This window comes from Canis lupus, chromosome 3 (genome assembly GCF_011100685.1).
Source record: "Canis lupus familiaris isolate Mischka breed German Shepherd chromosome 3, alternate assembly UU_Cfam_GSD_1.0, whole genome shotgun sequence".
NCBI classification, from domain to species: domain Eukaryota; kingdom Metazoa; phylum Chordata; class Mammalia; order Carnivora; family Canidae; genus Canis; species Canis lupus.
The window spans coordinates 69,898,554-69,924,328 of record NC_049224.1 but is presented as its reverse complement, the minus strand read 5'-3'; the positions used below and the strand labels follow the sequence as shown (position 1 = coordinate 69,924,328).

General features: G+C 56.7%; 1 protein-coding gene across 1 annotated transcript in view; it reads right to left on the bottom strand.

Moving 5' to 3' along the window:
* The window catches only part of WDR1 (WD repeat domain 1), a 42,517-nt gene that overhangs the window by 2,000 nt on the left and 14,742 nt on the right, over window positions 1-25,775 (bottom strand). The window contains 11 exon segments of the mRNA NM_001130837.2: window positions 161-305; window positions 1,909-2,082; window positions 4,894-5,004; window positions 7,762-7,849; window positions 9,274-9,430; window positions 11,206-11,293; window positions 11,818-12,051; window positions 12,385-12,465; window positions 12,811-12,888; window positions 20,385-20,565; window positions 21,556-21,703. Of these exon segments, the coding sequence (NP_001124309.1) occupies window positions 161-305; window positions 1,909-2,082; window positions 4,894-5,004; window positions 7,762-7,849; window positions 9,274-9,430; window positions 11,206-11,293; window positions 11,818-12,051; window positions 12,385-12,465; window positions 12,811-12,888; window positions 20,385-20,565; window positions 21,556-21,703 (1,485 nt within the window).

The window sequence follows — 25,775 nt, the reverse complement described above, 5'->3', positions numbered from 1 at the left end:
GGGTACAGAGACCACCTGCCCGCACACTAGGAACACGCACGTCCTCCATCCCTCTGAGGGTCTGGTAGGGGCCCGCAGAACAAGAGCCCAGAAGCACAGATGGGACCCTCAGGCCCCGGGGACAGCCTCTCTAAGGAGCTGAGGCAGAAGCAAGAGTCACCTTGGATCTTGACCCTGGTCTCGGGGTCACTCAGGGTCCAGACGTACACCATCATGTCCATGCCACCGGAAGCAAAGTGCTCGTTGTCCGGTGACCAGGCCAGGCAGACGATCTTCGCGTGGTGTCCATAAAAAACGTTGTTCTCCTAGTGGCGGGTTGAGAACAGAGATGTAGCAGGTCAGGGTCTGGGCCGGAGTGGCGCAGGTCATCTCCCCCGGCCCGCAGTGACCACCACCAGGGCCAACATTTATGCAGTGCTTTCTCTGCCAGGCACCTGGCACGCCTCACGGAGGCCTCATGAGGACCCGAGGCGCCCGCTGCTCCGTGATGAGGCCCAAGAGGGCGCGGCCCAGCATCAGGCAGCAGCCACTGCGGCCCCGGGAGCCCAGAGGGCCTCCATCACAGCACGCAGCTTGCGGTGCCAGGTGTGCCCACTCTCCTTCACGGAGCTCAGCCCAGCCAGCGGACAGAGCAGTGCAGACAGGAGGGCTCAAGGAGGCCCCGCCTAGGGTGGGTGGCACTCAGTGAGTGGGGCAGCAGAGGGAAGCCGGCCTCCCCACCCGACACCCACCCACTACTCTGCAGCCCAGAGCGAGGACTCTGCAAGCTGGGCAAGGACGCTTTAGGAATGCTTTCTCTTCAGGGCATTCCATTTTCTTAATCCCTAGAAAGGGTCGACTTGATGATTTTCTTTCTCCAGTTTGCCTGTTTTGTGCTGTGTTGATCCCACTCTGTAGACTGCTGACTTAGCATGCCCTCAACAAGACTTCAGTTGTATAGGAAGGAAATCACTTAAAATGAGTTAAACACAAAATCTGAGAAATGCAGTTAAGGGACAGAAGGAAACTTCCTGGGAGGTGGGGCATTAGGCCGATGGAGGTCCCGGCTACAGGTTTATGTCCTGCATTCACTTGCTCCTTCTGTCAGAATTAACATTATAGCATCAGATAGGTTAAAAACAAAAACAAAAAAACCCCCAAAACCCTCAATTCTAGTTAATAACATATAAGCACAAGAATTTATGGGGAAGTGTATGGATGCTTAAATTTACTTTAAGTACACCCAGAATCGAGATTATCAGATGGGTAACCTAACACAGGGAGATGTTAATGGCAAGATCTGGGGGGTGAATTCTTTTGCCTCTGCCTCATTTCAAAACCATCCAAGTGCTGGGGGACTGATGGGGTACAGGGCCCAGGGACCGGAGACCTTCCATCCTGCACCCTCCCACTCTGGCCAACAAGTGACTGAACCCCTAACAAAGCTCAGTCTGTGAACCGGGGTGCAGCTCCCACTGCCAAGTCTGTCCCATGATGAAATGGAAGGCTCTCGCCCCTCGGCTGCCCTCCCACGCCCAGGTGTCTCTGCACCCTGGTCTGCCCTCGCCAGTCCACTGCCCAGTGCCCCCACACGAGGCTGTGCCGGGATGATCCGAGTTCATCTTCACAAGACTTTAAATGGCAATGAGACTTGAGAAGAAAACCAGGTCCCCAAAGCCAGGAAGTCACTTAGCCAGACAGCCCAGGTGGACCAACCAGCCTGTCTTCACAACAGGCCTCGCTGCCACCCAGGGCCCTAACTTCCCGGCGGCTGTTCTACACCACTAACAAAACCACCAGGTCCTGGACGACAGGGTACGCCGCCTCGTCCTACAGCATTCAGCTCCAAGAGCAAGGAAGCCACAAGTTCTTCTGCAAATGCTGATGACAGCAGGGAGAAGCCGTGCTCTCTGCAGCCCACCCACTCACCGAGTAGCCGTCGGCAACACTGAACACCGTGACCACCTTGCTGGCATCACACACGGCGAGAAAGGCGCCATCGTGGGAATACGCCACGTCGGTCACAGGGCCCTTGGCCTCCAGGACCCGGCCTTCGTCCTTCAGCGTGGTGCCCAGAATGGAGTACAAGCGGACATTCCCGTCCTGCAGGACAGAGGGGCGGTGAGTCACTTCCCGATGTGCTCACTGGGGGAGCACACACAGGAGTGTACACATGTGCACACACACACACACGCGCGCACACGCTCCAGACGCCCCCCTAAGACCTCTCAGCAGCTCCCACGGCATACTCAGCAGTGCATGAAAAATTACTCCAGAAGGTCACTATAATGCTGAATGCTAGGCGCCCCAATTCTGATTCTGCATGTTTGGGTGTTCAAGACACAGCCCTTTTTCATAAACACTCCAGTAAGTTCTAATCCAGGTGTCCACAGGCCAAACATGGAGAACCACCTATACATGTGTAAGTGCTCCAGTGAGGGCCCCTGGTCTGGCTCTGTCCCCTCCGGCCACACGGCCCTTCTCAGCACCCAGCAGGTTCCTTTGGGCACGGATTCACTCTCTGACCAAAACCCCTCTGTCCAGCCTGCTGTCTCCCACCCTTGTCGTGACCCAGGCACTTCTTCACAGGGAAGGCACACCTGCTCTTTTAGAGGGCCTGTGCCACTCAGCCCATGGGCTGTCCTCTGGAGCCCGGGATGCCCATGGGATGATCTGTCTCTACCCAGCTCTCCTTGGCCGGAGCCTCTGAAGGGGTGTCTGACAGCTCTGCTGGAAGTTCCGCCTGTGCTGGGAGCCTAGCCAGGCTGACACCCCTTGGGCATCTCTCCTCCAGGCCAGGGAACACCCAACTTCATGCCTCCAGAGCCTTGTCCAGGTTCTGGGATTGAAAAATGATGGGCAGACAGAAGGAAGAGGGACAGGTGGTGTCCTTGTGAGTGCCCAAGGCTGCCCTGGGAGGCCGATCGCGGACCAGCCTGCCCTCTTGGGGTCACTGAGCTGTCAGAGAGGCAAAGTTAATCCAAGGTCTCCCAGCTATGTCCACGAAACAGCCCTGGCTCCGCCTCTAACACAAGAGGAACAGCTCAGTCGGCCCTGCAGGGTTTCTGAGCACAGATGCCCTGGAAGTGACAAGCCCACCTGATGCCTACCCGCAGCGGGAGTCTGGGCTCCAGGTCTTGTGAGTAAACTGCCCACAAGGAAACCATTCCAAGGAAGGAAATGGCTATGTTCACAGACTACACAGAGGTCATCACGGAAGGCACTAAGCCACCAATGTCCACCACCAGGCTAAGTGATGGGACACCCACTCGCTGGAATGCCATGAAAATCAATGGAGAATGGAGACCACTAGTGTGTGCGGGACAAAGGGGAAACTTGGTACAAGCACAAATGTGTCTTGTGTGATCAGAGAGATTCACAGGCCCAGGGTTCGCAGAGCACCAGGAAGATGAGAGCTGCCAAGACCTTGAGGTGGTAGCTGAGGGGACAACGAGATAGTCATCTCTTTTCAAGTGAAAAAAAGTAAAAAGTCAAAGAAAGAAGCAGGGCACGGTGCTACGGCCCTGCAAGGGGGAACACCAGGTTCAAACCCCACGTCTCACTGTGACCTCTTGCCCCAGGACCACAGCTATGAACAACTCCCTGAAAAAGGGAAGGCTGTTTCTCAAGACATGCCAGAGGGCAGGTATTCGGGCAAGAAAGGGTGACGGGCCCCGAAGGGACCAGCAGCACTGCTGGGGTGCAGGCCTATAGGGACAGCGTCCAGGCAGAGCACGTGCAGGAGAGCAGCGCCAAGGAACCCGTGGGAACCAGTGGGGCTGCTGCCCAGTCCAGGGGTGGGGCTGGGTGATAGGGAGATGCAGCACTCCATGGAGGGGCAGCCACAGACAGGACGCATCTGACCCTGGAAACAGCTTACGTGGGTGCGAAACGGAAAAGCCCACGTCTTACTGCCACCAAGGATGACAGCAAATGAGAAGCTAAGATGCAAGGACAACAAGCCCTGCCCTCTGTATCTGGGCAGTGGTGGCTGACTTGGCGTCCATGGGTTCCTTCACCCACTCGAGAAGGCACTCTGACCTGCAGTCAGAACACCCAGTGGCCTGCTTGGCTGGTCCTCCTACAGGCTGGATGCAGGGTACCAAGGAGGATTGAGGCTGGAGGCGGGACCGCCTGGTGAGCAACTGGAGTGGCCAGTGAGCGCAGAGCTGACGCATCCCGCAGGCCAGGTACTGGGCAAAGCACTGCCCACGTACCAGCCTTTCATCAGCCTTCATGTGGCTCTGTGAGAACGGCCATGGGCCTCTTGGTGGGCAGCTGGCCCCAGGGGTCTTTGAGTGGCTGGGGAGCAGGTGGTTTCATAGGAGGCACCTGCAGGTGACCCCTGGGCTGGCCTCTGGCACGGCAGGTGCTGCTCAATGCTGGCTTCCTTCCTGGGGGGCGTGAAGGTCTGTCATCTTGGCTGCAGAACCCCTGTCAGGGCACCTGAGCCCCCTGGGGCCGGATGGGACAAAGGGAGCTGGTCTGTAAAGCACTCAGGACTCGGCCTGGTAGGCAGGGACCACTGGGTCCCTGCGGCTCTCAGTTGAGGGAAGCAGGAGTCCACACCATGCAGGACAGATGTCAGCAGTGAAGGAAAGCCCCGAACCACTGGGTTAGTGCTGCTTCGCCGGTGCTAGGAACCTTCTAGCCAGAGTCTTACCTGCAACCAGCCAGCCCAGCTCACCCATGCAGGTCCTCGCTCAGTGGGAGAGGTCACGTATGCCCCAAGCACTCATGCGGCTGACGGCCAAGTGGCGCCGTCCCAGGCCAGCCCCTGCTCAGGGCTGGACCCTTGCTCTCCCACCACTTCCCTCCTGTTCTACCTCGGGACAGCTCCACACTCACACAGCGCATGTCACCCCAAAACCTCCTGACAGCCAGGGGCAGAGGATGTGAGGGACAGGGACTCACCGTGCCCCCGACAGCCACCATGTCACCGCTGGGGTGCACTGCTACAACTTCGGGCTCGTAGCCTGGGTTGTCGATGCTGAAGCACTTCTTCTGATCCTTGAGCAGGACGATCTGAAAATCACAGATGGTGGTCAGGGTGCCAAGGCCCGGGAAAGGGTGCTGAGGCTGGGGAAGACCGCTGGGCCCAGCTACGGGCTCCGACCCGGAGCCTGCTGGGGGTGGGGGCCCTGTGACCCTGCGTGGTACTTCCTCCCTCATCAGCCGACAGGGACAGTGACTGTTCCTAGTCACAGAATCATAGTAAGGATGGGCTGCTGTCATCACCACGAGCACGGACTTCTCAGGAAGCCACTGGACACCTGAACTTCCCTTCCTCTCATTACCCAGTAAACAAGCTTTGTGGGACGGCGCCCTCATGAGGTTCTAGAGAACACAAGCGTTTCTTCACTCAACCAAAGAACAAGGCTCTAAAGCAACACAGGGAATGAACAGTGCAGGATTCTAAGTTCTGGCTTTCCAGGTCTAAAGAAACCCCCTTTGCAGCTCTGCCCCGTAGCACATAAAACATCCTATGTGCGCCCCTGTGAGCGTCTCCCACAGCTGGGGAGACGCTCTCGGTACCCGTCTTCCAGCAGAAAACAGGGTCCCAGGTGTGGGTGCCGAGAACGGACAGCAGAGCTGGGCCCCAGGTACACAGAAGCTCCTTGCTCCCAACCAGCTTCCCACCAGAGCTCGCCTCGCCCCTGGAAGCAGGGTGGGAGGAGATGGTGATAGCAAGACGGCTGGAGGCACCCAGCCTATGCGGGCTTTCCCCAGCCAGCACCTGTTTGCTTCCCCCTGACTCCAGCTGGCGCAAGACAGGGTCCCCAGGCAGGGTTGAGGTGTGCTGGTGTCCAGACCCTATGAGGACCTGCACACAGACAAACTAGGGCGTGATTCCCCTCCCCCACAGCCGCATACTGCTTGTGGGGACAGCTTTGTCCTAAGCCTCAGCTTCCCTGGCTAAAAAAAGTCCTTAATAAAAGCAAACAAAAATAGCAGCTAAATTCCACTTAGCGTGTGCCACATGCTAATAGTACTACACACACTCCGCCCCTGGAGATGACAGGATCACCGCCTCCCCCACCCCTGTAATGGAGGAGAAAACAAGGTACAGAGAGAATCACAGGCTCAAAACCTTTCAACTCTCAAAACCAAGCTGGGACTCAGAATCCCTGGCTACCACCCAGTACCTTCTGCCCTCCGGTGCTCACAGAAGAGGCCCTCTGTGCCCTCCCCCCACGTGCCTCTCCCCCTCCTGCTCCTAGCTCACTGGACTACTCCCAGACAGCATGGCCTAGATTTGTGACAGCTCTGGCTTCATCCCATTGTACCCCTGCCCAAGCTACCAGCTGCCCCACAAAAGGCAGGCAGGCCCCCACCCCCACCCCCAGGCAGACAGGTGGCAGCACCCTCGATAAGATCTACTATTGAAAACGCAGGCTGAGAAACATTTGCCAGCCCCTTGGATGACTCAGATAGTGGATTTACCCATCCGACAGCTAAGCACCAGGGGTACAAGCATTTGCTGCCACTCGCCTAAGAGGTGAGACATGAACCTAGCTGTTTCCTGAGCTAAAATCATGGGCCCCTCCCAGCACATTCTGCTGACCCTCGAACCTGCAAGGAGGGGTTCTACAGCCTCCTACCCAGGGCGGGCACAGAGCCAGGGTAGCAGTGGCACATCACGGAACAATCGTGCACTCCTGCGCCGTGAGCCTTGGAGGGCCTTCCAGGACAGGAAACTGGGGCCCGAGACACGGAGCTTACCCGGTGGAGAGGCAGCCCAGCCCCCGTGCTTCTAGAAGGCTGCCTTTCAGAGCCCCCCCAGCCCCCACGCTGCTATGGCTCTCCGCACACTCATTCCAACCGTTCCCCCACTGACCCATCCAGGCTGCTGGCAGTAATTGCTTGGCAGAAGTTCGTGCTATCTAGGACACACACAAAACCAGCCTCCCCGGAGCAATTAAGTGCACAGAATGGAAGAGGGGTGGCGGACCCTGCATGGCGGCTTTCTTCAGCAGGGTTGTCTCTCCTCCCATCAGGGGCTCGATCACACCTGCCCTCCCTGATCTATACCCTGAGATGCCCGGGTCTACTGACAGATGCCACTTCCTTCGGAACAGTATGCTGTATGCATTGGTCATGCCAGGGTCTCAGCCAAGGGCACTTTGTTCCAGAAATTCCAAAGGAAAGGTGTGGGGATGACCTGCCTTGAATGAGAACCCAGGCTGCAGAGCTGGGATTCCAAATCCCATTCTGGCCCCGGGTGCGCCCTGCCACCATGTGGCCTTGGGGAAGTCACCAGATCACTGTCCGCCTCAGCCTTGTTTACAAAAGGAACTTGCAAGGCTGCAAGGAGCCTTGCGTGTACTTCCTCATAAGCCTCCCTGTGAGCTGTCAGGGAGCGGAAAACCAGAGCTCAGAGAAGGTGAGGAACACGCATGGAGTCACACAGCTCCGGGGCTCAGGGCTGGAAAGACAGCATTGCTCCTGCTGGGCCCCCAGCAGGCCCCAAGGGCTGATAGACACACACGGAGGCTGATGCCTGACGGCTGCCTAGGTTCAAATCCCAGCTGTGCCCTCTGCCAGCTGCAGACCCCAGGCAAGAACTTACTCTCCCGGTGCCTGTTTCCTTATGTGTATAATGGGGAGGACCCCGTGCCTCCCAGACTGAGTGAACACACATGCAAAGGGTGCTCGGACAGACACGCATCAGAGCTCCCAGTGAACAGGACGCCGGTGGAGGACACACGTCAGATGCGGCCGCCTGCCAGCAGTGCCCAGCTGCCCTGCCACTCCTTCCAGCCAAACTGAAGTGGACCGTACCTGCCCGATGCACACGACTACAGCATAGCCTCCAGGGCCGACAGCCACGCACTTTGGTTGCATGTCCATCTTCACAACTCCCTGACCACTGGTGGAGACAAGGGAAAAGGCGTTACGTCCAGCTCACGGGGGCTCGGCGCTGCACACCCACAGTAACTCAGGGTTTGGCGAGTGGAGATTCTGCTCCATCCACACCGAGGGAGCCAGGTGCTAAAACCTGGGACCCATGAGAAAGGGCTCCCAGCTCCAGGGAAAGAGAGGAGAAATCCTGCAGGGGCTGGGGGTGGAGCGAAGAGGGGGCAGAGGAAGTGATAAAGTGGGGAAGCGGGGGGCTCCTCTGCTGCTGTGGTGTGAGGGCTGTCCACCACCCCCTGGGAGACCCCAACCCGATCTCGCCCTGTGTCCATCGGCCACACCCTGGCAATCCCTGTGTGGAGAAGGAACTGAGCCCACCTCCTACTCCCATGGTCACAGCCACTCAGCTCAGTAGGGTGACACTTTGGAAGAATCAATGGTTTCACAGATGAAAATCATGTCTTTGTTTTTGGCTAATACCATGAAAACACGTTCTTGGAAAAATCCTACCCACACACATGCGCATGCACACACATGCAAACTTCTTGAAAATAGTAAACTAAGGAAAATCCCATGTGACTGGGCCAAGTGGGGGGGTCCCCATGGCTCAGCCTCAGGGTCTGTGTCCTGTGAGGCAGTATAGTATGTGCAGTGGGAAGGCTTTCATGGGGGCTGTGCTAATGCAGGGTCGCCAGAGGGCAGCATGAAGAGGACGGCCGGGGCCTGGTTACCAGGTTCTGGGACATCTTCTGTACTTTTCATGAAGCTCGACCAACTCATAATTAACGCTCAGTCTGGCCAGGCAAGTGAGGGCCACCAACATGTCCTCCCCCATGCAAAGCTTTCTCTGCCCCTCTTGCCTCAAGCGAGGCAAGCCCAGCAGGACAGGGGTCTGCGTACTGAGGGCAGCAAGGGCGTGGGGGCTACAAGTGCCAGTCCGTACTTCCACGAGTCAGACCCTGCTCTCCGTCCTCCTCACTGCGCACAGGAAACTACAGATTATTTGCTAACAGCTACTACCCCAGCTCCAAGGATGGCCAATCCAAGGCACTGGAGCCAAGCCAAACCACACTGCAGCTTCCGCGGATCGCCCGGGTGCCTGTCTGTCGTTTAGAGCACCTGCCACGTGCCAGGAGCCTTTGAGGGCCGTGCCAGGCCTTCTCGTCCATCTCCTGTTACCTTCCTTTGCTGATGAGGAACAGAACAGGGAGGGCATGTGGGCTGAGATGCTCCGCCTGGCTTCCCAGGCAGAGGCTAGACTGAGCACCATCCCCACGGGCCACCTGGACTCTAACCTGGCCCCTGGCCCAGGGCCTAGCCACAGGAGTAGTATTCAGGGGGGAGCAGTGAGAGGAGCAAAGTGCCCTTGAGAGCGGCACGCAGTGCAGGCAAAGGCCTCCTCTTCCAGGGTATGCTCCGGCCCCCGGCCGCCCTCACCTGTAGTCCCTCAGCGTGAGGTTGGTGTACCGCACTGTGTCATCCATGCTGCAGCTCACCAGCTGCCCAGATTCGTCCACCGTCATCCTGGACACCTGGTTCGTGTGGCCCTTCCCAGCAAAGGAGTCATTCTCCCCTGTCTCTGAATCCCAGTAATGTGGGATGGGGGTTAAGGAAGAGCAGTCTCCTGGACTCAGGGTAGGCCCCACCGGGAAGGCCTGGCCATCCCACATTCAGGGCAGCATATTTGGGACAGGACTGTGAGCACAGGGCCCGAGGGGAAGTCTACATGACAAGTCTAGGTCTGAGTTCCAGAACAGATGCTCCGGTGAAGCTGCGAGACAGCCAGGCCATCAGTAGGCTGGAACTGGACCTCCTGCAGCAGTGCTGCACAAGGCCAAGGGAGCCAAGCAAGGAGGCGTGCGGATCCCTGCCAGCTAGGGGTACCCACGGATCACAAGCTGCCCATGATGGGCTCCCGTAGTGAGGGAACAGCTGCTCACTGGGCGCTGCACAGCTGAGCCCATGTTTTACTCTGCTCTCTGTGGCGTGCTGTCAAGCTCACGACCGTCTGCAGGAGGCTGGCTGTCCCGCCCTGCTCAGTGGGTGCCAGCCAGGTGCCGCCAGGTAGCAGCCTGGAGCTGACGCACCCAGGCAGGGCTGGTTCACAGACTGAGTCGGAGGTGTTCAGGTAAGAGGGGTGTTTTAAGTGATGAGATTTTTCTTCTATAGAAACAACTGGAAATCTCATTTCAAATGAAGATTCTTGTCGCCTTCGAGAGCCACAGGCATGCTCCACTGCGAACATGTTCTTGTGACAGAGACCCCAGCACTTGATACCCAAGGACACATAAATGTCTGAGAGCATCAGAGGTCATGCCAGGGTGCACTGGCGCTGGAGTTGGGGAAGATCTGCAAGAGGAGGCGTAGCGCCAGGAGGGGAGCCAAGGCAGGGCAGCTGAGACGGCATGACTGCAGACTGGCACGCCGCACCAGGAGGGGCAGATTGCAGAGCCTTCTCTGCCCCTCATGTTAATCGCACTCCCCTATCCCTCCACACTCCCCTCCTTACATTTTATGGGGAAGAGGGTGACTTATCTGCCCTCCTACCCCAGGACTGCAGGGAGACCTCCCTAGCCTGGAGCTCTTTTGTGGAAACTGTGAAGCCCCACAGGGAAAAGTCAGCTCTGCAGAGGTGAGAAACATGGGGTTCCTGGACAGCCCCTGCCAGGAGGTAAGAAGCGTGTGGACTAGGACACGGTCCATACAGGTGCAGGCCTTTCACGCAGCTCCAGGGCCCCAATGTGGGCAGCAGGAGAAAAATGCTTGACGATGCGCCTGTGGTGACTACCTGCACCTCACTCTACAGACAACAGTCCTGGGAGGAGGGGGATACCGGCCCCAGGGGTGCAAACACACAGTGGGGGCTTAGGGGCAGTTTCACATGCCTCTAGGGAAAGTCTCTTGGGACCACAAATACCTCACCCAGGAGAAGGGAGATGCAGGTCCCAGTCCCAGCTGCTGCCGACAAGCGGTGTGACTCTGGGGAAGGCACCTGAGCATGCTGAGCTTCTGTTCTCCATTTCTAAAATGGGGACAGTGCTGACAGGTTGTAGGTCCTACTGAATCCAGACTCCTGGCTCATGGCTTATGAGAGGAACCAGGCAGTACTAGGGGCTCGGGCGGGAGCAGCAGCTCCCTTCAGAGTTGAACAGCCACCTATTGCTGCACAGGGAGAAGTGACCCAGCAGGTGGAGGCTGCAGCCTGGAGCCAGGGGCCCCCAGCATGGACACAGCGCGCCTGAGCAGCCATGGCTGGTTGGAGCCCTGCTGCCGCCACCTGGCTGGCTGGGCCCCCAGCTCCATGGGGACAGAAAAGTCCCCTCTCTCCTGCCAGTGGCCCTGGAGCCAGCTCTGTGAGTCAAAGGATATTAATGTGTCCATCGTGGCTCCCGGAGTAGATATAGGACTTGCCGCCGTTTTTATGCACCGTCAGACACTGGATGGATTTGCTGTGACCCTGTGGAGACAGACAGACGGGGTGGCATGGGCTGAGAACATGCCATTCTGCCTCTGCGACCTGCTGACCGCCCTACATGGACTGTGCCCTTGGGGGGGCGGGGGAACAAGGCAGAAGACCCTCGACACTGCGCCTGAGGTCAGTCCCAATACTGTGCCGCACGCAGTGTGCCCGCAAACACCTTCCAGGAGCCACGGCCAGCTTTTCCCCAGCTGACCGGCCATCTGACCGAACCTCAGCATGCAGCCCTTCCCTCCTGGCTGGCTCTTCTCCCCAGGACACAGGGACTCCTGATAGCAGGGTGTGGGCCACTGTCCCAATCCCCGCGGCCCAAGGGCCTGAGCCCCTAGCCTCCTTCTGCTAAACTCACACATTCCAAAGCAACTGACATCCTGCCCCTGACCAGACCCCCAGGGCCACCGGTGCCCCACTCAGCCTCACGCAGGTTCTCCCCTTCCCTCGCTGGGTGTGCACCTCTTTCTGCCAGCCCCTCCAGGCAGAGCCACTGCCTAGCGCAGCCTTACCTTAATGACCCGCAGGGGCTTGCTGGGGTTGTTCTTGTCCAGGTAATTGATGTACCCAGACAGGGAGATGCTGAGGAGGTGGTCCTTCTGCCACAAGCAGCCCAGCTGCTGGTCCAGAACGGTGGAGCCCATTGTAAACGTATTGACGACAGAGTTCACATTGACGTCCCAGATCTTAGAGGTTTTGTCTCCGGAAGCAGAGAGCAAATGGGTGCTATCAGGGCTCCAACTGATCTACTCAAATGAAACCGTGGGCTACATGTCAGCGAGCACAGAGGGGGAAGGGGCTTCTGAAAGCAGCCCACCCACACCACCTCCATTTCTGAGCAGGGAGAAGCCAAGCCCAGGAGGGACCCGGGGGGACCAGTGTCCAGGTGCCAGCTCCTACCGCTGGCTTCTCGAGGCCACGACACCCTTTCTGTGTGCCCCTGAAGCGCTCTCCCACCACCCCTACCTCAATGCCCCTCACACTTCACGCTTTTAATCTCCCAAGTTGTGAGCCAACAACTGCAAACATGGCCTCAGCCCCGCCACAGTCACAGTCCCACAACACAGATCCGTACTCACAGCGTAAATGCCTCCATCATGAGCCTTGTCTCCTCCCAGGGCACACACTTTCTCTCCTGTCTTTCCGTCGTAGATGTAGATCTTTCAAGGAATAACACACATGTGGGTCACAGGTGGGAGGATGCTCTCACCAGCTGGCACTCGAAATGAGCTCTTCCTTGTCCCTGGCTCTACCGTCAAGAATTTGCTACTGTGACTCTTAAAAAAGGAATCTGAAATACGTGCTAACAGGTGGAGTTTCCAGCTCCATTTAAAAGGAGAAAAATGGAAAGGGGTCCCCCACGCTGTGATGACACAGCCCAGGAACCGAGCGCTTCCAGGAGGGGGATGAGGGGAGAGTCCTAGTCCCTCCTGGGAGGTCTGTCTGCCTGGAACAGCTGGGAGGCGGTCAGATGAGCCCCCACTGCACCGGGCCCCGGGCCTCACCTGGCCATCTGCACTGGCCGTGGCAAATCTGTTCCCATCAGGAGAGAATCGCACACAGTTGACAAAGCGGTTGTGGTCCTGCGGGAAAGCGTATGCATACGGTTATTCACCTGATGACAGGAGGTTCTAGGAGTTTCCTTATGAAATATGCAGCCTGCTTCAAACATCTGCTCTGGCTGCCAATGTGAAGTGTGAGTCCATGGGAAGACCTCCGAGTTTCACTACACAAGCCCGAGGCAGCTCCTGACTCACTGGGAGGTCTGCTTCAGCCTGCCTGCCTTGGCCCAGGCCCATCTGTGCCAGGAGGCTGTCCCCCCGCTAGGCCTCCCCTCCCCACGCTTGGTCGCTATGCTGGGTTCCCCTCATCCTCATCCCCAGCCCAGAACCCTAGGCCTCTTCCCTGAGTCTCCAAGCCAACACACAGTAGGTGCCCAGTGGGATCAGGATGGAGCAGACCTAAGGGAGGTTCCGAAGAAATTAAACAATGGTCTTGCATTTTCAGGGAGTAAGACTCCAAATGATCTCCAGGAATGATTCCCTTTCCCAAATAAGTAAATTCACTTTCCTCCATCAAGGGTTTGCCTAAGAAAATATCCTCTAAACACTCCCCCGCCCCCTCCCCACCTGCAAGCCCCCTTTAGCAAACTACTGACTCTCCTCAAAGTAGGAAGGGCCAAGGGCTTCGGCAGGTATCAACACCTAACCTCAGGAAGAACACCGCTGCCCACCCCTGCCCACACCTCGCCCTCCAAGACCAAGCACTGAGCGAAAATCAGAAGCTGCTCTCAGAAAGGCTTACACCTGTCTGGGTCATGTTCGAGGCGGAATCGTGAAGTGGTGCTAACCTGTGCACAGAAACCTCCTTAGGAAAGAGGGTCTGTGCAGATGAAATCGAGTTACAGTGAGGTCTGTAGGGCGGCCCTGATGCAATGACTGGTGTGGGACACAATGCAATTGTGTCCCAATTGAGGGGGATCGGAACAGACACAGGCAGAGGGTGGGGAGGGAAGAGCATGTAAAGATGGAGGAGACCAGGGAAAGAATCTAGAAGGAGTCAGGGGAACACAAGCCTGCTAACACCTGATCTCAGGCTCTGGCTTCCAGAATCGGGAATAATTTCCCAACGAAGCCCCTGGTCTGTAGTACTCTGTTATGGCGGCCCCAGGACACTAACAGGTAAACACATCATCTGTAGCGCTCCTGTAATAACAACCCTCCAAGGACACTATGCTCGCTGCACTGGTGAAGACACCCAGGCCAGGAAGGAGAAATGGGGGCCAGGACCCTAAGGAGGTGAGCCACAGAGCCAGGATCAGAGGAATCCATGTGTCTGCAGAGGTCTACCGGGAGGGGGAGCAGAACAGTCATCCCTAAGTTGGAGTTTCCCTGGTGTAGGTAGCTCTGGTCCCGTGGAACCACGAGACTGCCATCTCTACCCGCTGACACTTCTAGGCCAGGCACCTTGGGCCCCACGGCAATTGGTCCAGAGCTGGTGCACAAAGCCAGCCCCGCATCCTGCTCTTCAGCAATCCCATCACTTCCCTCAGCTGACAAGGCCAGAAGCAGCTAACGCTTCATGTCATTCAGAGGGATCCCCTGCAGGGGCAGACACAGAAAAGCCTGAGCACTCTGAGCCCCGTGACACTGGTGATCCACACAAGCTGGCTTTCTGTCCTGCCTCCTCTAAGCGAGCACTGTTGTGGGGGCTGAACCGTGCTCTGACTGAAGAGCCTGTCCTCTGGGGCATTGTCATCAGTGCCTGTGACAGAGATGCGGGGGTGGGGGGGGGTGGGGGGGGTGGCTAGTGGCTTCAGCCTGAATGTGGCCCTGGTTTTGTGACCACTGGGAGCAGTCCTGTTACTAACATGCCACCCACCTGCCTCCCAGGGCCCAGCCTCAACCAGGCCAGGTCTGTAGGGTGACAGCAAGGCCACGGACCTGAGCTTCTGGTTGTGCTCATCTGTGTCAAGGCTGACCTTCCCTGCCCTGAGGTATTGTGCTCCATGTTTCACAGCAGGTGCAATCCACCAATCCAAGCCACAGTGGAACGGATCTGCTTTCGAAACCAGGATCTCTCAAGCCCTCCTGTCTGCTTCTACCACTGCCCCTGTCACTCATTACCTTACTGCTGCACAGGTCTTGGGGAGCCTCCAGGCGCCTCCTAGGAGACAACCAGGGTCAGAGAGAACCTGAGTCTCTTGTTTCTCTTCCAGAACTCTCGACTCGACTGCACTGCCTCTGGGGCCTGGGCAGGCCGGGCACCTTGTGGCAGAGCCACCCAGGTCCAATCCTTACTGGTCAAATGCCAAATACCACCGTGGTACCATCCACCCAAGGCTACAAGGGAGCTGGCCACAGCTGACCCAGGGAAGTAGGGATCCTATCCCCAAGAACTGGGATGCCCAAAGAATACACAACAGATGGAGCAGATCATCTCACTCGTTTTGCTGCTTCCCTGGTTTCAGGAATGTTCCTATACCCCAAGCCCAGCTCACAAGTTAGGATGCCCTCCTGAAGAGACCCAAGCCCGGCACCTGCCCACAACCACCCAGCGGCCAGAGTAATCCCATTATGATGCTGCTGTCTCTCCTCAGAAAGGCTTTCTCCCCTGATCATCTGCCTCCATCTCTCTGGATCTGGTTCCTCACAGTACTCAGCATCCCTGATGTTTAGGGAGCATTGCGTATGATGGGTTTGTGGCCATCCTCTGCTGAGACATGGCATGGCCCTCCTCAGGCCCCGGAACAAGGCAGCCTTTTGGGCAAGCCTAGGTTTGGTGAGGGCCAGAAACAGCAGATGCGCCCCTCCCCCCCGGGACTAGGTGCTATGTGAACCCAAGGTCTCTGGCTTTAGAAACTCCTCTCCGTCAGCTTTTCCCGCAGCTTGAGCCAAGAGTCCAAATGAGCAGGAAACTACTGTCTGCTCCTGAAATAGCCCACTTAAAGGGAAACAGCCGGGAACAGCCCATTAACCAAAAAAGTGAGGGCTAAAAATAGCCTATTCCACAGGGAGGTGAGGCCTGAGTACAAAGAAGGAAGGGTCTGGGGGGTAAGGTACAGGGAGGGTCCAGACACATGCCAGGCTTCCTCTGGTGGCCCAGCCCAGCCACCACCCACTGAGCTAGGGCTCACAGCCCCTGGCCCTTCTCATGCTCCCTGGAAGAGTCACAGCACCACCCTGCAGGCCATCCCCCAATGTGGAAGGCCCTCGGTTTCTGGTCTACACCTGCCCTCCCATCAGTCACAGCCGACAAGAGCTCTGGCGGGGACCGAGTCAGTGGATCCTCCCTAGAATCCCCTGCTGTCACTATCCCTCCCCCATCATCACCTGACCCACAGTCACCCCTTCCTGACACTGAGAACAGAGTCCTGAAGCCATTAGGTAATAAGTAATGTACCTGAGCCCATGTCACAGATAGGGTCAGAGCACCACTGGGCTCCATGGCCTGACTCCAGCGAGCACAGGCAGACGAGCTGGTGTCAGCTCAGGTGTCCCCTCTGGGAACCCTCCCTGGTTTCACTGGCCTCAGCTGTCCCCTGAATGTACAATTGCTATTAACATACTGAAATGCCCTGCCCACCTGTCTTGTTCCCTGTCATGAGTTCACGGAGGGAGAAATAGGCTCTGATGCCTGCGTACACCTCCTCATCCTCCCTGAGCTCAGCACAAGCTCCATAGTTGGTGCTCTGAAAATGGGTTCCCGTCTTCACCTGAAACGGCCTCACCTTCCTTCGGTGGACGGTCCCCTCCACACCTGGCTTCGCCCTCACTCTGTGAAGTCTTCCCCGTAAGGGGCTTGGAGGGGTAGCAACACATCCTTCATTTGCTTCAGCTTGGCTGAGAAGCACAGAAATGACCCCCCCTCCTTGCCTGCCTCTTTTGCCACCCTGGACAGGCCAGTTCATCTACCACTTTGCTCTAGAGAAAGGGACAGGAAGCTTGTCCATGTGAGCTTGGCCAGGCCACTCCCCTGCCGTCAGCCACAGCCTGCTGAGGAGGAGACCTGCCCTGCCGACCCCCAGAGTGACCAGCACTAATGCACCCATGGCTCTCTGAAAAGCAAGACCAGCAGATGCAAGGGTGGAAGGCAGAATGGCTAAGGATGAGGCAGGGTATTGTGTGGGCCCTATCCGGGGTCAGGACAAAGCAGGCATCTGATACAATTTGAAGGAACGACATTGCTGCTTCTGCCCCGTTGTGAGTCAGAAAACAGGAAAAATAGGAACAGAAAATCCTGCGTATCAGAGCTCCAATTTTAATTAACTGTCTAGAAAGGCAATGCCTCTAATAATAGCCAAGATGGATTTCTAGCTCAACTCACCTCCACTGTGTAGAAGGAAGTGGGGCACCCCCACCTAGAGCCACCTGTGATAGGTGAGAGCACGTAGGTGGCAGGGGACAGCCATTCCGGGAGCAGCCGACCACACCACACAGCACGCCTGGGTGGAGAGGACACACCAGGTGTCCCCGCTGCCATAGGTGTGCTCAGTCTGCTCTCACAAATACAGACTGGAAGTTTCCACTTTCTGATCACACAGCCATAGACTGGACAAACGGGCCCAAAGTAATTGAGTGCCGACTGAGCAATCGTTGAATGAGACAAACTATCCTACTGACCGTAACACCTGGCTGTGGGACGGGACACAGTCTTTCCAAGGGCCAGCTCCATAAGGGGCTCCACGATCAGTCCCAGCAGCCAACCTGCTCGGCCGACAGAAGAGGAAGCACAAGGCCAGAGGAGCACTGAAAGTTGTCCAATGCCCCCGAGGGCTAGGTGCACAGACGAGGCGGGCAAGCTAGCCAAGCATCTGTTACAGGGCCGAGAGAGGCAAGGAGAAATTCTTGCTGCAGAAGCAGGAGTAGGTAAGGGCCTCCCTGCCCCTTTTTTCTCAGGTCCCCCAAGGGACCTTGTCCACAGAATGCTAGAGGCAGAGGCAGTGAGGCCCAAAGTCTCCATGCCATATGGTCTCCTATGACCCTTGGAAGCCACCTCCCCCCAGGTGGCCCACGGCATCTGTAACGTGGGTGGGCCGGGGCCTATTGCATGTAAAGGGTCCTCCATCCCATCTTCCTGCAGCCTCTTGAGCCCACAGCACATTTAGGCAAAAGGAAAACTAACACTAATTGACCGCCTGAGGGCCTAGCAGAGTCTGGGTGAAGCTGATCCATGACTCAGCTCCGGAGGAACCAGAAGTCTACGCTCGTTCTGCACCACGTGAGCAGCCAGCCGGTTTAAGCCAGTAAACTCAAGAATAAAAAAGAAAAGCAATTCGACCCCCCACTCAGGCCAGCAGGATGGACAAGTGGTCTGACTTGAGAATGTATGGTCACTCTGGTTTGTCTGAAATAGTGCTTTCACTTCCCCTTGGGTACTCACACCACCAACGTTTTACTTCAGCACGTACTGAACATGAGAACACAATTTACTCTTTTTCAAGGCAGCAATTTGAGGGCAACCCCTCTGTGCTCTGGACATGCTCACCCCTTATCTCACGGTGTTAAACACGGTCAAAGGAAGACAGCAAGGAGCTGGGGCCTAGACAGGCAGGCAGCCAGCCATCCACTACAGCTGTACCCTGGGGTTTCCAGGGTCCAGGGCAGATATATGTGGGTAAGTCAGACTGATCCACACAGTTGTCAACAATTTACAAGGCATTGTGGGTTGGTGTGGGGGGCCCCGAGTGTTCTCCCATCCATTATACACTGGCCAACTGAGTCTGTTACAATCTTCTCTGACAGAAGCCCAGAGAACTCCCCATGGACACTCAGACGTTCACCAGCATCTCACATCTTCCCACAGCTCTGTGGGGCCATAGGGGGAGAGCCATCACTGTCCCATCTCCTGAGGGGACCCAGACACACCACTAGCCCATCCAGGGGTCACAGAGACAGACAGCTGCAGCGCTGGGCTGCCACCCAGTGTCCCCCACTCCTGGTCCGCAGCCAAGTCCTTATGCAGGACCCATGGGTGACAGGCTCCACAGGCAGGCTTGAGGGCAAGGCTGTGTGCCCATACTCGACACAGGTGCCAGCTGGGCAAATGTCTGTACCTGACACCCCTGGGCCGTGCTCTCATGTTGGAAAGGAAGCCAGAAAGAGAAAGAATATTCCAGCTAAGTTCCCAGGAGAGCACAAGAAGAAGGCTGACAGTATGGTGAAGTGACAGGTTTTTGCTGACTGGACTCAAACCTGGCTCTGCTTACTTGCCACTGAGCTTGCTCTGTGCCGGGCTCGGCCTACATTTGCTAAGAGGAAGTGATCTTCCTCTTCCCCCAGGGTGGGGGTTCGAGCCCCACCGGCCTATGGCCCAGATCAACCAAGTGAAATCAAACAGTGGGGGGGGGGGGGGGGGGGGGGGGGGGGAGAGACAGCCTCCTGTTGCCACAGAAATGTCCTATCTCCCTCCTCCTCGCTCTCCTGGGTGCCAGGCAGGCTGTTCAGTTATCTAACTCATCCCACAGTACCTCTAACCTGCACTTAGTAAATACTGACCTTGAACCACAGCCTTGGACAAAACCCTCACCGCCCACCAACCGGGCAGCAGCCACAAGAACCACGGCAAAAGGACCTCCGAGCTGCACAGCCCGCAGGGCACAGAAAACTTGGCTGTGCTTCCCACGCAGCCAGCCTGGCCCTGGCTCAGGGGCCCTGGGGATGGAATGGAGTCTGTTTCACTACCAGCAGAGGACCCCGCAGAGCCCTGCTGTACCTGAGCTGAGGTGTGCACTGGAAATTCTGCCCACGGCCCAAGTGCTACCCTGTGGGGACCTGCTCAGGAAGCGGCATCATCCTTTCCAGCCACACCCTGCCCTCGGTTTATGAATCACTGCATTCAATCGTCCAAGTAAACAGTCCCCACTGAGTCACTTTAAGGACATTTTCTCATTTAATCCTTGATGAGGTAGGACAGGGAATGGCTCTGGACCCGTAGGCAGCCCTGTGCAGTTAAGTTCATGGTTAAAATGCACTAATATCGATGTCCCCCACACCCACCTTGTAGATGGGATAAGTGAGGCTGAGGTTGACCCTTAATCCAACCAGGGAGGAGGTTCAGAGCTGAGACACTCTTCTAAGGCGTCTTCTACAGGCAAAGCATCTAACTCTCCACATTGCATGTCACATTCCAGCTGTGACCCTGCTCTCATCATCTCACCAGAGGAGACAAGTCCAGGTGTCCCTGGAAGCTCACCAGCTCCACCACTGAGGAGGCTCAGCAGGTCTCTAGTTGGCGGAGCCAAGCCTGGGTTACCCCTTTCTAACAAAGGCTCTTCTAGGCCAGGATGCTCTTCTGATCACAGGGCATCAGAGATGCGCCCTCCCTGCAACCCCAGAAACACAAAGGTCTCCCAGGGTGGGCCCCTCCCTGCTGAAAGCACCCTTGTTGGCCTGTGCACAGGGCCACATGGGCTGGGGGCTAGTGTGCTGTCCCCCATCACCTGAAGCTCCCCTATAAACCCCACTTCCATCCACACATCATAGCATCAATGGCACGTGCCCACAACCCTGCCATCGGTATCTGCAGGCCTAGACTGCTGGTTTCACATGCAAACCACCCCAGGGGACAGTCCACTTACGCCGATTGTAAACTTGAACTTGAATGGTGGCCCCTCAAAGAACGCGGCACAGTTATCATCACTGCCCGTGGCCAGCCGATACGGTCTGCTCTGCTTGATGTCCACGCTATTGATGACCTTGTTGTGTCCTGTGATCTCGCCCACAGAAGAGCCACTGTCCCATAGGAAGACGGCTCCAAACCTGTACCCAAAGAGAGGACCACAGGAAGAAAACAATCAGCGCTGGGAGTGATGGGGGAGATGTGGGCTGCCGAACGGCCAAAGCTTGGGGGTGGAGAGGGGAGACCCACCACAGCTGTGGCTGGACACACCGTGGTTTCGGCTGTGTGCCCTATCTGTCAAAGAATCTGAGCACGGGCGCCCCTGGCAGGGACTGGACGTCTGCGTCTACGTGGTCCACGGCCAACAAGCCTCCCATGTGGACAGTCCCCTACAGACACTTGCCAGGGCTTATCAATTTCCTAACGGTTTCATTGGGCAGTATTTACAAACTGCCATCGCTCTGAGAAAGGAGAGGATACCTTGCTGTCAGCGGACACCCAATGAAAATGTACTGCGGGGGTTACTTTGTGACTGAATGAAAATGGAATTGGTTGGACCAGATGACCTGAAAACAGTGGAAGAACTGCCACCTGCAGGAGCACACAGTAAAAATAGCCTCTGAGTAAGGGAAACGAGGTGCGTGCCTGCCAGGTCCAAGTGTTTGCCACAGCCGTAGTGCCCTGGAGGGGCCCTGACCCGTGGTACTGACGCTGCTTGTCACCGGACCCCTGAGTACGGCCACTGCCAAGGGCCACCCTACCCTATTTCCACTTGTCCCCTTTTCCCATGTAATGTTGCACCACCTTTGGGGACGTGCCCAAACCCCTTGCAGGCATGTGTGGCTGTGTGGTCTGCTGGGAGGGACCCCAAGGATGTTCTTCAGGCTCCCTCCCACTTTCTCCCTTCCTGCTGACTGGAGCGTGAATGTTCCAGGAGGTGAGGAACCAAGGATGTCAGAGACAGAGAGGGAATGTGCCTGGGCCCCAAGAGGCCAGGCCCCATGGGAACGCACACACACTTGTCCAGGTCCAGGCTGGCACAGGTGTCACTGTTCCCCTCCCAGCCAGGACACCCAGGAGGAAAGCAAAGACAAAACGCGGGCAGGGAGGGGCCAAGGCCAGAGACTCACTTCTCCCTTCCTTCCCCGACCACTGCGATCCTCTTACTGTCTTCTGTCCAAGCAATGTCCTTGATCTTCCCAGCAAAAGGCTGATACTCATACTTTAAGAGGTGCTCCTTCTGCGTGGTATCCCAGATCCTCAGCTTTCCAGATACATCTGTGGACACAACAGGGTGGCGAGAGCCAGGTTCATCACTGGGCCAGGGCCATGTGGGCACAAGGCACACCCACACAGCGCTGTCCAGGGGTTCACAGGCTTGCTGGAGTTACCCCAGGATGCAGCTGGGAAGAGGGACCTGTTTCAGGTAAGTAAAATCTACCACTGGTCAAGCAGAGCCTGTGGCCTCTGTGAGGACCACTTCTGGGCCTCTGCAGTTCACCAGCCATCAGCTGAATGACAAGCCCTATGCGGGATCAGAAAGTCAAGACACACCAAGGCACACCCCAAGGCATCAGGAAGCAGTCTGGTTCTAAAATGCTAGTAATCTCAAGGGGGGATCAAAATGGTAGAAGGGCCTTGGGCAGCTTTCTTAAGGTCTGGGACTGAAGTTCTTCGTTTGCCAAATGTGATGACAATACTAGTGACAGCTGCCTCTCCGGCGCAGTGGCTGAGCTAACAAGGAGCAGAGCTGTGTGTGGCTGGCGCGGGCCATGATTTGCATGCAGCCCCCACCTGGGCTCCCCTCCAGCGCCTTGCCTGCACCCTCCCGCTGGCACCCCCGCATCTACAGCATCTAGGGCAAGGCGCATGCCACAGCCCAGATGACTGAGGTGTGAGCAGGATCCTTGTGTGAGGCACGCCAGGAGGGTGGTACTACAGGCAGATCAGAAGCCAGGCTTCTCCTCCAGGATTAGTAATAAAGGAACGGGATGGGGAGGGAGAGGCACACCCCCTTCCCTTCCCAGAAGGATCCTGTCACCAAGATCTGAGACCAAACCCAACATAGCCCTTTCCAAATTAGCATGAGGATGGAGGATTTTACACTAACTCCTCAGGCTTAAATCCTCAGGCCAGACTGGGTCTGGGGACAAGTCCTCTCAGTAGGTAGGCTCCCGTGGGTTCCCAGGATCCCCAGGCCCACTTTAGCACAGAACAGCTTCTGTCTTCCCATCCAGGCCGCAGAGCTGAGGGAGGAGACAGAGGCTGCAGGGCCCTCCACGGGTGGCAAACACCACCTTACCCCTACAACTGCACCTACCAGAGGAGAAACGACAGTGCCACCTGGGGTGGGGGTAGCGGACTGCGGCAGAGAAGGGAACACGAGTTAGCATATGTGCAGTCTCAGCCTAGCACTTGGTTATGCTGTGGGTGCTCGCTGCAAGCTGGCCATTGCTCTGCAGGCCACCCGAGACCCGGGCTCACCCAGGGGACACCGACTGCCATGTGAGGAGCACTACCTGAAGGGCCCCGGGGGCCCTCGGCCTCTCCAGGTGAGGTCCAAGAAGGCTGCCTGGTGGAGGTGAGTTCCAAAGATGACCTGGAACTAGGTAAGTCCCTAACAAACAGGCCAGAGGGAAAGGACAGGAAGAGGCAGAGGCTAGAGCATCAGAAAAGGAGCAGCACCGTGTGTGTGCAGGAAGGACACACGTGTGCACGTGGTTTTGTGCTCACACTCATGCACACATTAGGCCGTGTGGTCAGCCAGGCTCAGGCTGGTCCAAGGGGCTCTACAGCCCAGCGGAATCAGCGTCCACAGCTCAGGCTGACGGTGTCCCACCCTCCTGGACAGGACAGAGCCAGCTTTCCTGCCTCCCCGGGGCCCTGCCAGCCACTTCCTGCTCCTCGGGGGGGCTCAGGCTCCTCTCCAGGCTGGCACCAGTCATCTTCCCACTGCCTCCCCGGGTGGGCCCTGCTTGCCCCATGAACCCTTCTGAGGAGGGCTGACAATGGCCCATACTTTCAGGTGTACAATTTAGTGACTCGCCAGGCTGATACATTATGCTGCGCGCAGAGCAGGTGTAACTGCCATCTGACCCGATGTATCTCCCGACTGTGTTCCCCGTCCTGCGCCCTGTATCCCCAGGCTCCCTCATCCCATTCCTGGAAGCCCGTGTCTCTCTCCCTCCTTCCGCCCCTCCCTGCTGGCAACCACCCGTGTGTTCTCTGTATTTATAGTCTGATTCTGCTTTTGTTTGTTCTTTTTCCTTTCTTAGATTCCACTCCTAAGTGAAATCATACAGTCTTTGCCTTTCCCAGTCTATTTTACTTTAATACCCTCTAGGGTCTCCCATGGTGTCTGGGATGGCACGATCTCATCCTCCTTTAAGACTGCATCACGATTCTATCGTATACATATGCATAGTTTCTGTATCCGTTCATCTATTCAGGGACACTTAAGTTGCTTTTATACACTTTATTCTTTTTGGAAGCAGCTGGGGCCAGAAAGAGAGTGGGGCTTGGAGACCAGGCACTTGGGCCCCGATGAGGATGGCAGCCCCCTGCAGTCACAATACAGACTAGGTGCCCACGGGTGCCAAGGCCCGTGCTAAGTTCCGGGGATACAACAAAGACACCTGCCCGGGGCCAGAGACAACAGGGACAAAGTACCTTCTGTCCACCGCTGGGAAGGCATCTCCCCCTCCAGATAATACACCGCCCCAAGGGGAAAGGTTTGGGTGAGCCTGCCCCCTGCCCCCTCTCCTCAGCAGCTTAGCAACATGATGGGGTAGCAATGGGGAGCAGCGAGCGAGATGGGCCTTCCAGTGCCTGCTGAGGCCCCTGCTCTTCAGCTCCGCAGCCTGGTCTCTCCTCTACGTTCCTCACCTGAGCAACCCTTAACTACCCCCCCTGCCCCCCGCCTCTAGGAAATCTGCCATTCTGCAGCCTGGGTGCACTACTCTGAGGGCAGCCTGGGACTCACAGCCCTGGTGGGTGCCCAAGGGACTGAGCGTGCGGCATAGACCACTAGCACAGAAGACAGGGCTAGAAAAAGGGAATTGGATGTGCCCTGGAAATGGCTCTGCATGAGACAACAGGGTACCATGGGCCATGTCAATCCAAGGGCAAAGACTGACCACTTTGTTGAGGGCTGGGGGACTAGCCCCTGGCATGGACTTCTCACACAGCAGGCCTTCTGGAAGGTTCCATCATTCAGTACAAACACCGACCATCAGACTTACAGGAATCTAAAGGTCCCACAGAGGGCTGGAACCCCAACTGGGAGCAAGCCACAGGCCTCCAGAGGTGGGACTCCCACCTCAACCCCAGGGGAACCCCAGGTAACAGGTAACCCACTTAGCCAGAGAGCATAGCACTTTCTCAGCCTCCCTCCTCTCACTCCAAACCCTACACAATCACACTATTTTTAGCCCAGGACCTAATCCCTGGAGTGAAGGTTGGTCTTCATTCAATTCAAAGGACCAGCTAGAAACATAAATATGATCTCTGCATGCAGCCCAAACCTCCCTCAGTTCCTCTAGCAAATCAGGGTGCTTTCATGAGAAAAAAAATGTCAAACTGATCCTTTACTTATGTGAATTGCCCTTTGTAATGGTCTCTGTGCCAGCCTGCCTCACTGATTTAGCATTAGAATGTGAAGAGCCCAGATTTCTGGTAGATGGAACACCGTGCCCTGGGATGCAGGAGTGCAGGCCTGGGCTCCCAAGTGATTCAGCAGCCGGGCCTGCAGCTCCAAGTGCCAGGGCAGAGAAGCTACGCCAAACAGGCAGTGGGGCCCTCGCCAACCACACTTCTCTTATGAGAAGAAGACATAATTTTAAAAGGAACCAAGGCCACGTCTTGGGGCCTTCAAGGAAAAGGTATTTTGCTGGCATGCAGGGCCGGAAAAAAAAAAATACACAGTTAAAATGAATCAAGGCATATAAATTAGAGCAAGTTTTACAGATGGAGTTGGAGTAGGTCTAAACACCAACATCATTAAGTGCCCACTTTGGGCCAGACTCCCAGCCAAGCCCATCACACACAACCCTGACTGCCTGCTTTAGCCAGCAGCCAGCCATAGCATGCCTGTCTCCCTGGCATGTCCTGGGTTTAGTGGAAGACACTGATCACCTGCTGTCAGGTGCCACCAGCACAAGACCCTCCTAGGCATTTTGTATACGCTCCCGCTCTGGAACCTCTGTCCAGCTTCTGGGAGACCCAGGAAGGTAAGTTCTTCAAGGAAGGCCAAGCAGTAAGGGACATACCCTCCAGGGGTATGCCTCCCAGTGCCTCCCAAGCAGGGAGGGACAAACGGTAGGACAGACCAGCCCCTCGGGCATATGAATCC